Genomic DNA, 12,623 nt, shown 5'->3' with positions numbered 1-12,623 from the left:
AGTGCCTGATGAGTACTGGCTGATGCCTGATATTGATCTGATACTGATATCCTTACTGTAAGCTGACTCTCAGTGGAATGATGGTGATGTCCTTTCAGCCACATTGTGTCCAGTGTTTACATATAAGCCTGCCAATCAGTATAATTGTGTTCAGCACACAAAATATGTCTGCTCTGATTTGATACCAGAATTCCAGGCCTTTATTGGTCTCAGTACTGATGCTCATTATTGGTCTGGTGTATGGCTACTTCTCTAGAGCTCTCAAATAACTCTATGCTTGGGTAACCTTAAACCTTAATGATTCCACCATGTACAAAAAAAAAAAAATCACTAAGGGGAAATAAATAAGACTGTAAAGAAGGATGTGGACAAAAGTCCAAGTCCAAATCCAATTTGCATTACAAGAATAAATGAACTGAACTGCTCAGTTCAAGCTGACACTTCATTGAGCTCGGGGGGAATTGTAGTGTTATTGTAGCGGCACAACACTGTACATGACATAACTCTATATTAGAAGTGTTTTATAAGGCATAAGAATCTTTACAAAAGTACCAAAGATTGCAGTTATTAAATAATAATCAAACAAATAATGCTCTTTAAATTATTGCCTTGAATGTCTTCAGATCCTACTAATGGCTCCGTCTTGTGCATTAAAGCTTATTAGAGCGCCGATCTATCTGTGCATTAGACACAAAATTGCTGTTTCTTGAAAGTTTCTGCTTTCCATTATGAGAAGGGAGAATTGACCACTCCCGCTAGACTATTATAAGCCTATTTATCTATGCATTAAGCACTAGATGTGGATTTCCCATTAATGCTAATCTTCACATTTGAGAAAAGGTGAAGATGATGTTGGTAAGAGTGCAAAAAGGCAGATTTGGTGAAGGACCTAATGTGAGGTTCAAATTAAAGTGTAGAGTCAAGAACAGCACAGCCTGCGCACATTTAACAGACACGCCATTAATATCAACAGGAAAGTCAGAGAGTCAGAATATTTATATTCTTCCCAAACATTGACTTATTATCCAGCACACAATTGTTCTAGTAATGTTGAGTCTCCATTGAAAATGCTTCATAATGAATATTCAGTATATTCAATAACTATGATTATAAACACTGTATATAGGAATATGGTTGTAGCCATATTTACTTTACCATAATAAAATTTTTCACTTATTGTCTAGTCATGGTTTTTAATGTCACACTTTATATATATATATATATATATATATATATAATATATATATATATTACCCTTCATTTAATATCCTAGTTCCCGCTGGTATAATGGAATGTTTATACACCTTTCTAAGATATATTGGGACCGTATACCTTCTTCCAGATGGAAGCATTACATATTCTTAGTTAAGTGGGTGTGTGGAGTCAAATACAGCCCTTGTTGTGCATCTTTGTATTGCCAGCAAATGCAGTTTATCAAGCTGTCTTTGCTGGCGTCCTATTATTTTTCCTGCTGTTCTCATTATCCTCTGCAACTTATTTTTATTCCTCTCTCCTAAGTTACCCTACCAGGCTGTAATATTAAACATTAAATTACTCTCAACATGACTTTTGTGTACAATTTCCAAAACAGATTGACTAACATCAAAACGCGTAAGCTTACGCATAAGAAATAACCTTTGACATGCTCTCCTTCAAATATTGTCTACATTCTCACAAAAACTAAACCTTGTATCCAAATAAGTTTCCAAATATTTTAACCTTTCCACAATCTCAACAACCTGATCATTTAACTTTAGTTTCCCAAACATTGTGTTGTTCATCAGAATTAACATTGGAAATCAGCTCTTTTGTTTTGTTTTTCTTAAACTCCTTACAATTGTTTTCCCTTGAACACTCTGATATGAATAAAATCTATCAGTGTTCAACTTTGCTAACTTTAGTCAAACTCCAAATCATATTTACAGTGTATTTGCATTATATTTATTAGGAATGCCATCAAAAAAAATTGATCTATGATGTTTATTTAGAGCTTTTTGGCGATAAACACCGGAGGGGGTTTTGGTGCACACAGAGAGGTAGTCATATGGAAAAGTACCTCATGCCCACGGTTAAATATGGTGGTGGCTCTGCAATGATTGTGGGCTGTTCTTCTGCCAGAGGACCTGGACATTTTGTTAGGATACATTTACAGGTATTAAATGAAAACCTGACTGCCTCTGCCAGAAAGCTTAAAATGGGGTGTGATTGGATCTTCCAGCAGGACAATGATCCAAATCATACATCAAAATCAACACAGAAATGGTTTACTGACCACAAAACCAAGGTCCTGCCATGGACATCCCAGTCCCCTGACTTGAAACCCATATAAAACCTGTGGAGTGAACTGAAGAGGAGAGTCCACCAGTGTGGACCTCAAAATTTGAAGGATCTGGAGAGATTCTGTATGGAGGAATGATCTCAGATCCCTTACCATGTATTCTCCAACCTCATCAGGCATTATAGGAGAAGACTCAGAGCTGTTATCTGGGCAGAGGGAGGTAGCACAAAGTATTGACTGAAAAGGTGCCAATAATTGTTGCACACATATATTTAACAAAGAGATTATTTATATATATATATATATATATATATATATATATATATATATATATATATATATATATAATATAATATAATTGCAATTGTTTGATATCCATGAGAGCAGAGTATTTTTGTGAATTTAAATTAAAAAAAAAAAAAGATCAAAAGGTTAAACAATAAAGACAATTTTTCACAGCCTTCTTTGTTCATATTTACCAAGGGTGCCAATATTAGTGGAGGGCACTGTATGCTTTGGTCAGGCCTCATCAAACGACCCCATTGATGATTATTTTCCTGTAACTTCATACCCTGTCATGTTTAATTCCTAACATATCATCTGATTAATTAATAACTGCAACTTAGGGCGGTGCCATATCGTATCGTCCATGATATACTGGTACAATTCCTCCCCATGATAAGAATTTGTCATCCCATGATATTGACGATATAGTTGATGACGTGCCCACATGCTACAACATGGGCATCTCGCATGTAGAACGAGAAGAAGCACGACGGAAGGCGGAGGTTAGTTTATGAATCCTGCGAGTATTGGTGTTTGCATTTTCACTGGAATTTGAATTTGTGAATAAAATACGTATTCTATTTTTTTTAGCCTACTTAATTAGGTATAGTTTAGTATTTGATGATGCTCAGGATTATGTTTTACTTTTTTTTTGCATCAATGTTTGTGTTTGTACGGCTGTCAAGACTGTATGCTGATGTGACTTGTGGCCAAAAAGGTATCGCTGGATGTTACTAATTTCGAATCGTCATTTGCATTGTTACTGCAAAAAACGTACTATGAAATAGTGTGATCTAGGTTTAAGTCTAAATCGCCTCGTCCATCCCTACTGCATCTGTACTGCTACATAAATACGTTCCCTAAATTATTTTGAGTGAAATTAACAATAGATCAACAATAGAGCAAGTGTTCCACTGATCTTTAATGTATCATGTTTGGTTCAGGTGAATGCAGCTTCGCAGTATCTTGCACAGGCCTGTTGGAGTGAGTTGTTTGCACGTTCTTTATTCAGTCCGTACAGGATTTTGCAGATTTTTATATTTTTTGTTATTGTTGCGGCCAAAAATGCTTGATTTTGCTGCAGCTTTTTTCTAAATTTGTGATTCAATTTGCTGAGCTTTTTGTGCTTTTGCACATTTGCGGAAAACTACTCGAATTGGCGAAATTGCAATTGCATGAAATTGTTTTCGCAGTGATTTTTTGTTGGTAAATGAGAACTTTGAGCTGTACTCATGATTGACCCACATGAAACGAAGAGGGCTTTGGCCGAATGCGAGTTGATGATGTCATATGACGCGTGTCTTGGCCCAAATTTGCAGAAAATCTGCAGTAATTTTGAAAAATGCCAAGCTCCTCCTAATATTGCAGAGAATACTTGATTTTGCTTTACTGCGATTGTGGAGGTACAGTTTATTAAAGAGCTACATCATTTTTAATTTTTACAACCCTCACCTGGTTGCACATCCTTGAAACTTACCGTTTACAGCTTATGTAGCTTCCCGAACCCCACATCAGCAGCAAGGAGTAACATTTACACCTTATTCATTCTTGGTCGACTGCTTCTTCATAACACTAGCAGCTCGTTGAGCTATTATAAATGTTTAAACTAGGTTTTGCCTTTGCCTTACAGAGGAGCCTTCTCAGTGGTGAGACGATGTATGAAAATCTCCACTGGACAGGAGTACGCTGCCAAAATTATCAACACCAAGAAGCTGTCTGCCAGGGGTGAGCTCTGAAGTCTAATCGTTTAAAGCTTTCACTGTTTAGAGAACAAAAATCTTGGAACTCAAGCTTTTGGAGATTCATGAAGCACAGGTTGACCCAAAAAGTGACAGAAAGTGTGTGTGCTAAGACCAGTGTAAATATTGTTCTTTCACTATTAAAGAGCTGGGACTAAATGATAAGTGACTGTGGAACGGTTTGTCTAGCAGCGTAGTAGGACACAGATTGCTTCAGGGGTTTTTAGCTGGAGCGCTTGGTCATGAGTATGGTAAATGGTCTGCACTTATATAGCGCTTTTATCTAAAGCGCTTTACACTGTGTCTCATTCACCCATTCACACTCACACACACACACACACACACACACACACCAATGGTAGCAGAGCTGCCATGCAAGGCGCTAACTTGCCATCGGGAGGAACTTGGGGCTCAGTGTCTTGCCCAAGGACACTTTGGTATGTGGAGTCATGTGGGCCAGGAATTGAACCGCCAACCCTACGATTAGTGGACAACCCGCTCTACCACCTGAGCTACAGCCACCCCATGAATAATCTGTATGTCTTTTCTTTAATGTACACCTGAACAGTATGATCAGCGGTATTTAATGCAGTTGTTGTCTGTCCTATATACCAGAAAAGAAAACTGAGGGTGGGTGTATGGATTTTACATAAAATTCTCTTCATTACATTAACCTAGTCTGAACAGTGATAATGTTATTAAAAGCAAGAAATGCTGTAGTAAAATCTCACACCTCAGACAGCATACAGAGACCCCATCTAAATGATGTGCTTTTAAATGCCTCTGTTTTGCTCACCAACTCTTGGCCCACAACCCAGCACCCACTGTCTGGCCAGCTTCCTCACCTCTCCAGCTCACAGTGACTCAGTTTCACGATGAGGTTGGGCATTGAATTTCTGTGTCTTTTCATGTGTGTCAGGGCTTTCACTGGCAGCTGTTTACTGCCACAGTATGAGTATGAGTATGTGAGAGTGTGGGATGGCTCTAATTTGTCTCTCTTGACTCATAGCGAATCCTTAATAGACCACTGAGAAATGGAGGGCCTGTGTGCAGGGGGAAGGTGGCTCATCTCGTTGTTTTTTTTGCATGAAAAGAGGGGTAAAGTGGGTAGCGTGTGATAGGTGGAGAGGAGTGTGTGAATGTATGTATGTGAGAGAGTAAGAAACCTGAAAGCCTAATAAGTAGTGATGTACAGTATGTAGATTTACTCCTGATTTATTGGTTGAGTATTCCTAGGGTTGGAATACCTATAAGTAAGTGCGTGTGCATGCGCGTGTAAGGGACTGGGAGGTGGAGAGAGGAAGATTGAGAGTGGGATGCAGATGGGGCGAGGGGGAGATGGGGAGAGAGAAAGATGGCGAGAGAGAGAGAGGAAGATTGAGAGAGAGAGCAAGAGGAGAACGGAGAGAGGGAGAGGAAGATGGAGATAGGCAGATTGAGAGAGGGATGTAGAGGGAGAGAGAGTTGAAGATGGAGAGAGGGATGTACATGGGGAGAGAGAGAGAGGAAGATGGAGAGCGGCAGATGGAGAGAGGGCTATAGATGGTAGAGAGAGAGAGGAATATGGAGAGAGGGTTGTTGATGGGTAGAGTGGGAGATGGGGAAAGGGAGCTGTCAGATGGAGAGAGGGATATAGATGGAGAGAGAGGAATATGGAGAGAGGGTTGTAGATGGGTAGAGCGGGAGATGGGGAAAGGGAGCTGTCAGATGGAGAGAGGAATATAGATGGAGAGAGAGAGGAATATGGAGAGAGGGTTGTAGATGGGTAGAGCGGGAGATGGGGAAAGGGAGCTGTCAGATGGAGAGAGGAATATAGATGGAGAGAGAGAGGAATATGGAGAGAGGGATGTACATGGGGAGAGAGAGAGAGGAAGATGGAGAGCGGCAGATGGAGAGAGGGCTATAGATGGTAGAGAGAGAGAGGAATATGGAGAGAGGGTTGTTGATGGGTAGAGCGGGAGATGGGGAAAGGGAGCTGTCAGATGGAGAGAGGGATATAGATGGAGAGAGAGAGGAATATGGAGAGAGGGTTGTAGAGTGGGAGATGGGGAAAGGGAGCTGTCAGATGGAGAGAGGAATATAGATGGAGAGAGAGGAATATGGAGAGAGGGTTGTAGATGGGTACAGCAGGAGATGGGGAAAGGGAGCTGTCAGATGGAGAGAGGGAGCTTGAGAGAAGAAGACGCAGATGGAGAGTGAAAGATTGAGAGAAGCAGGAAGATGGAGAGAGGCAGTTGGAGAGAGAGAGATGTAGAGTGGGATGGAGATAAATAGAGGAAGATGGAGAAAGATGGAGAGAGTGGAAGATGGACAGAGATGCATGTAGGAAGTGGAAGATGGAGAGAGTGGTCGATGGAGAGAAATGGATAGAGGAAGAGGAATATTGAGATTGGGAGATGGATAGATAAAGAGGAAGATGGGGAGAGTGGAGGATGGAGAGAGATGGAGAGAGCGGTCGATGGATAGAGGAAGAGGACTATTGAGAAAGGGGGAGATAGAGAGTGGGTGATTGAATATGGAGAGAGGGATGGAGAGGAAGACAAATCTCTTTCACCGTCATATGTTGAAGTTCAGTTCAGAGACTGGAGGAGGGATTCCCCTTATTTCGCAGCTCTGTGCTCTGAATAGAAATGAAGCTCAGGAGCAGAAAGCCGTCTCTGCTGGGATCCATCAATACTGAGCGATGGAGCTGAAGTTCACCCTTATTTTCAGACCCTGTGTGTGAAATTTAATGACATGAAAAGAATGAATTATTTTGGAAGCCTTTGAGTTTGGTTGCATGTGTTCATTTGGCAGGTACAAATAAATAAGTGCAGCAAAATGCAGTTCCATCATGGAGCTGAAAGTTGAGTATCTGCACTCACATCCTTCCAGACGCTAGTGCAAAAACACAGCTGTTATTTCCCAGAACATAGTTTTCCTTCAGGAAATGACATCCCACCTGATTAGAAAAGTCATTCCTGTGTTTGTGTTGATTTTAGCCATAAAAATGAAAGTCCTCAAAAGTAGGGAAATTTAAAAATTCTCTTTTCATGTGGATGGAAGAACTTGTTTTTGATGTCACAGCATCAACCTGTGCATGACTGCACATGTTGGGAATTTGCGAGGACGCTGCTTGACTGAACATCTATAGATTATTTGTACAGATTTGAGCTGTAAAAATAGCTTGTGCCTTATTGAAATGACTTTTTTTAAAATTATTTTTTAAAAAGTTTTCTGTGACTTCACTCTAGGCCAGTGGTTCTCAACCTGGGGGGCATGGAGAGCTTGGAAAGGGGGCGCAAATTGTTTCCAGGAAATATACACAGACATAATTTGCGTACGGGGCATCATTTGGGTACTCTGTGTATTTTGTTGCTTTTCAAATAGAATGTGCATAAATGAGAAACCCACGTTCCCTCTCCTCTGTATTTACTTTTTGCTGGGGAGAGGCGGAGTTTAGCCTTTTATCTAGCTGTTAGTGCATACCAGTGTTGCCAACTTAGCGACTTTTCAGACCCCTTTAGTGACTCTTGGACAAACCTTAGCGATTTTCCAAATGTCACCAGTACTGTCCTGAAAGCGAGGTCTTGCTTTCCCGCTGCACTCACACCTCTCTCTGTGTCTGCTCTGTTCAGTGAGAAGCTGAGAGCCGGAGATTTAACAATGTCATGGATAACGAGACGTGCCCTTCATCCCAATTTACATCATTCATATGTGAATGTTTTTAGAACACAAGACAAATGTAATGCAACATGTTTTACATGTAAAATAGTCCACATTACTACAGCCTAGTTCTCTTGTTCAAAGTAGTTATAGTAATCAGAAACATTTTATATCATTCATGTTCCATACATGTCCATTATATAGTTTTATAAAAGTCATAAAAGCTTTATAAAAAATTATGAAAAGTAATTAAAAAATGTACAAAAACACAAAATGAAGAAAAGTCTGTCTGTCTGTCTGTCAAAAACAGGGGGAAGGTGCCACATGATAGAGGAGGCTTGAGAGGGCTTTAGTTACAAAAGGTTGAGAAGCTCTGCTCTAGGCCATTGACTCTAATTGATCTATATTTTTTTTATAGGGAGATTTTTATAATTAAAAAAAATATAATTTTTGTGTGCGTGCCTGCACAAACAATATTCAGCACATGTGCATAATTTTATTGAATCTATTTTTAAATGTAATATTATGGAACTTTTTTTAAATGCAACTTTAATTTGCTTTAATTTATATACACTTGTAGTGTTGAGTAAATAAAATGACCTGCTGGCTCTCTACTGAATTTTTGTTGTGAGGTGGAATAAGAAAGACGAACAGTGAAATTGCTCGTTTGGATTTTAAAATGATGCGAAAGCACCACGAATGAAACTTGGAATTTTAGAAGATGTTTTTTCAGGTAATATTCTATCGTTTTCTAGTATCTCTTGCAGATGGGTGATTAGAAGTAGATTAAGCTTCGTCCTAGATTGTCACTGTTATCTATTAAGACGCCTTATTGGTACGTCTTAATCTGTGATGGGGAAACTGATGTTTTAAATACAAGCAGAGGATGAAAGTGTGTATGAAGTCTCGTCGTTGTGTCTTAAAACACTTTAATAGTTATGAAGCACTTTCAAATCCATAGACATTCCTCTAGCCTTCAGGGAGCCCAATTTGGGTCATCACCTGAGAATGGTGACTGGAATTGAGAGCAGCTTCAATCATTTTTGTTAGCCTTTAGGGTAAACTGACTTGCTAACCTAGACTACTTTTGGGTTCTTTGGTATAACTTAAGAAGATTAATCACTTTCCGTCCCTCGTGTATTCCCTGGTCCTCAAAAGGCACATTGATGCCCCTGAGCGTCACTAGATTTGGTTTGTAAATTGCAACCCCAGTTCCAGCAATCTTCACTGAATCTTTTGGCTTTGGTTTTAGCCTCAGGTTTTTATTTATTTTTGGTGCGAGGCCTTGCAGCGTTATTTAAGAAGTTTCTTATAGCAGAGGTCAAAACTTTTTGTACCTACTAGGGTTGTCACGATAGCATAAACATGAACAATCTTACGATACTATACCAGCTGAAGTGTCACGATACCATGCAGCATTGTGTTAATTCATAATTCAAATCTGTAAACTGAACCAAATTTACAGAAATACACAGATATAAATGAAAACAGAGAAACCAAATTTTCCTCTCAATACTGTATTAATGAGCATGAACAACTGGCTTTTGGAAAAACTCAAGAACTAATTCAATGTGCCACATATTTCATCTTTTGTTCCCTAGAGCAATGAAATCATGCAAATGGATTGTCCTCGGAGTTCTAAGAATGAACACATTAGGAATGAATAACAATGAATGAATTTGCAAATGAACTCCAAAAAATATATAAAATTGGAAAAGTTAGCTTGCTTAGTATCAAACACGGCTAATTTTATTATTTACTTTTGCTTTCTCCATCTTTCTGATGGGGATTCGAGTTGCACGTGATGCTGTCAGCTCATTACAGAGGTGTTCATCAGTAAGCCTCAATCAGTGTTGTCAGGAATAAATAATAATAATAATAATAATGTGATTAAAAATATCTGTTAATTGGAAGGTGTGTGTGTATATTTAGAATACGTATGGAGATCTTTAGTCCATTTGAGAATCCTCCAGCTCTGCCCGCATCAGGAGAAGCTTATAGACTTGTCTATGTGATTAGTGATGCTTAGAGTGGTTTTCAGATTACCTTGCTTGGTCAAGACTATTTTTGGTTTATGTTGTAGTTGAAATTTCATCTGGTCTCTTGCTTTTCCCAGAAATCTCAAACACAGTTTCTGTCACTGTCTGCTCGGGCGCTTGGGAGCAAGTTCACTTTCAAGAAAAGCATGATCCTGAACCCAGTGTGGATTGACGATGCTTTAATTTCTTGACCTATATATACTGTAGTACTTGTACTTTTACATTTCTTCCTCACTCAGCTAAATAGCTGGTGGTTGACTCTATCTGCAGTGTAGATATTTCCAAAAAATAGTTGGTAGATAATGGAACCTTTTCTGTTATGGTATTTTTTGTTTGATAAAATGACAGGTTTTGAACAACTTAACAATGTTTGTGATATTTTCCAACCTGGTGGAAAAGCTCAGAAATTGTTGCCCTTACACAGTAGACAGCGGGGCCTTCTATCACAGCTAGAATTGTGTGAACTGAAAACAACCAATATTTTCAGATTCGTGAATGCAAATTTCCCCTTTTAAATGGCTCCCCTTTTAAATGGCTCTCCAATTACATAAACCCTGCGTCAGATTTCCCTTTTCTAATACATTTATAATGAGAGTTCTGTTTTTCTGTCACTGTTTGAAGTTCACAAACATGGCGGATTATGTACTGTTGTTTTCCCTAAATAAAATACAATTTGCCCTTGTATCCAAATCTGGGTGGTCAAAGGTATTGATGTCAGGGTAATGATCTAAAGGCACAAACGAGAAAATAAGCAAAAGCCAATGATGGTGAAATAAGTGTTAAGGCGAGCGTACACGGTGCTGTTTCTGACAGTCTTGAGGTAGTGCGCCCCCGCACACTTTACAAATCAGTTTGAAAATCGTACAGATGCTGTGGTACACACACAACAAGCTTTTATAACCTGAAGCAATCATCTGTATTTTCACGCCATTTATCAATAGAGTGTTGCAGGGATGACATGTTTTTGTAGGACAAACATCACCCTGATTCCCTCGACAAAAATCGAATAGAATTTTATAGGATTATTCCATTGGCTTTTAGATTATTGCAGAAAATAAGCTTTGTGACCAACAAAAGTTTATGATGTTTTGTTCATCAAGATCAACAAGTACTGCCCCCACCACACTGCGCTGCCCCCCAATATGCTGCGTTGCCCAGTACCCCGCTGTACTGTTCCCTACCCCCACGCTGTACTGTTCCCTACCCCCACGCTGTACTGTTCCCTACCCCCACGCTGTACTGTTCCCTACCCCCACGCTGTACTGTTCTCTACCCCCACGCTGTACTGTTCTCTACCCCCACGCTGTACTGTTCTCTACCCCACTGTACTGTTCTCTACCACCATGCTGTACTGTTCTCTACCTCCACGCTGTACTGTTCTCTACCCCCACGCTGTACTGTTCTCTACCCCCACGCTGTACTGTTCTCTACCCCCACGCTGTACTGTTCTCTACCACCACGCTGTACTGTTCTCTACCCCACTGTACTGTTCTCTACGACCACGCTGTACTGTTCTCTACCGCGCTGTACTGTTCTCTACCCCGCTGTACTGTTCTCTACCATGTTGTACTGTTCTCTACCATGACGTTGTACTGTTCTCTACCATGACGTTGTACTGTTCTCTACCACGCTGCACTGTTCTCCGCTAGGGCTGCAATTAACGATTATTTTCATAATCAATTAACTGGCCATGAGTAAACGTGCTCCATGCCGTGCGCAGACCGACTAATCGCTAATGAGATTTGTTGACAACGATTTTCATAATTGAATATGATCGATTTTATCAATTAGTTGTTGCAGCTCTACTCTCCACCTCACTGTACTCTACTGCTCTCCACCTCACTGTACTCTACTGACCCCACCTCACTGTACTCTACTGATCCCACCTCACTGTACTTTACTGCTCTCCCCATTTCACTGTACTGCCCCCCACCTCACCATGCTGCACTGCTCCACCTCCATAGCAGGTGTTTTCATTTCCGTGCCACAACAGCTGAGTGGAAAAAACATGCTGACAACTAAGCAGATTACCAACACTGTGCCAGCATGAAAACAGAGCCCGCCCTATATTATTATTATTATAATTTATAATGGCATAAACTCAGACACATTTAAGTGATTCACAGCTTTCACTGTTGTATTTGTTTTGTGGCACTGTACATGCAGATACTTTGAAAAGTATGTGAATTTGCTTTTGTAAGTGTCTCTGTCTCTCTCCATTTTTCTCTGGCAGCAAGGTGAGTCATCTCAGAGAGTATGTCAAAAGGGATGGACAGATGAAGCTTTTTCAGTTACTTTTATTTCAGTAGTTTCTAGGAGTGTAACACACAATTGCACAGAAATTCATGAACTCTGGTGATCAGTTGGATGGAATGTTGTGTGCTTCTGTGCACATCTGGGTTTATATGTAAATACACATCTTGGGAAGCATGTTTTTATGCATGCTGTCTTAGGTGTTAGAGCTCAGGGGATAATGAGTAATGATATGATGTTCCTTTTTGAGTTTCAAGGTTTCTTCCTTATATTGTCTCGGGGAGATTTTCCTTCCTACTGTCATCTCTGACTTGGCCATTACGGATCTAAATCTCCATTCGGATTTCTGTTAAGCTGCTTTGTGACAATATCTATTGTTAGAAG

General features: G+C 39.9%; 1 protein-coding gene across 13 annotated transcripts in view; it reads left to right on the top strand.

Moving 5' to 3' along the window:
* The window catches only part of camk2d1 (calcium/calmodulin-dependent protein kinase (CaM kinase) II delta 1), a 90,073-nt gene that overhangs the window by 2,693 nt on the left and 74,757 nt on the right, over window positions 1-12,623 (top strand). For all 13 annotated transcript variants that reach the window (XM_053628799.1, XM_053628788.1, XM_053628801.1 and 10 more), the window contains exon 2: window positions 4,194-4,288. In XM_053628799.1, coding sequence (XP_053484774.1) covers window positions 4,194-4,288 — 95 coding nt within the window. The remainder of the gene's footprint in view (window positions 1-4,193; window positions 4,289-12,623) is intronic.

Source organism: Ictalurus furcatus, chromosome 7 (assembly GCF_023375685.1).
Source record: "Ictalurus furcatus strain D&B chromosome 7, Billie_1.0, whole genome shotgun sequence".
Classification (NCBI taxonomy): domain Eukaryota; kingdom Metazoa; phylum Chordata; class Actinopteri; order Siluriformes; family Ictaluridae; genus Ictalurus; species Ictalurus furcatus.
The sequence above is the reverse complement of the archived record's forward strand: the minus strand, read 5'-3'. Positions and strand labels throughout refer to the sequence as shown.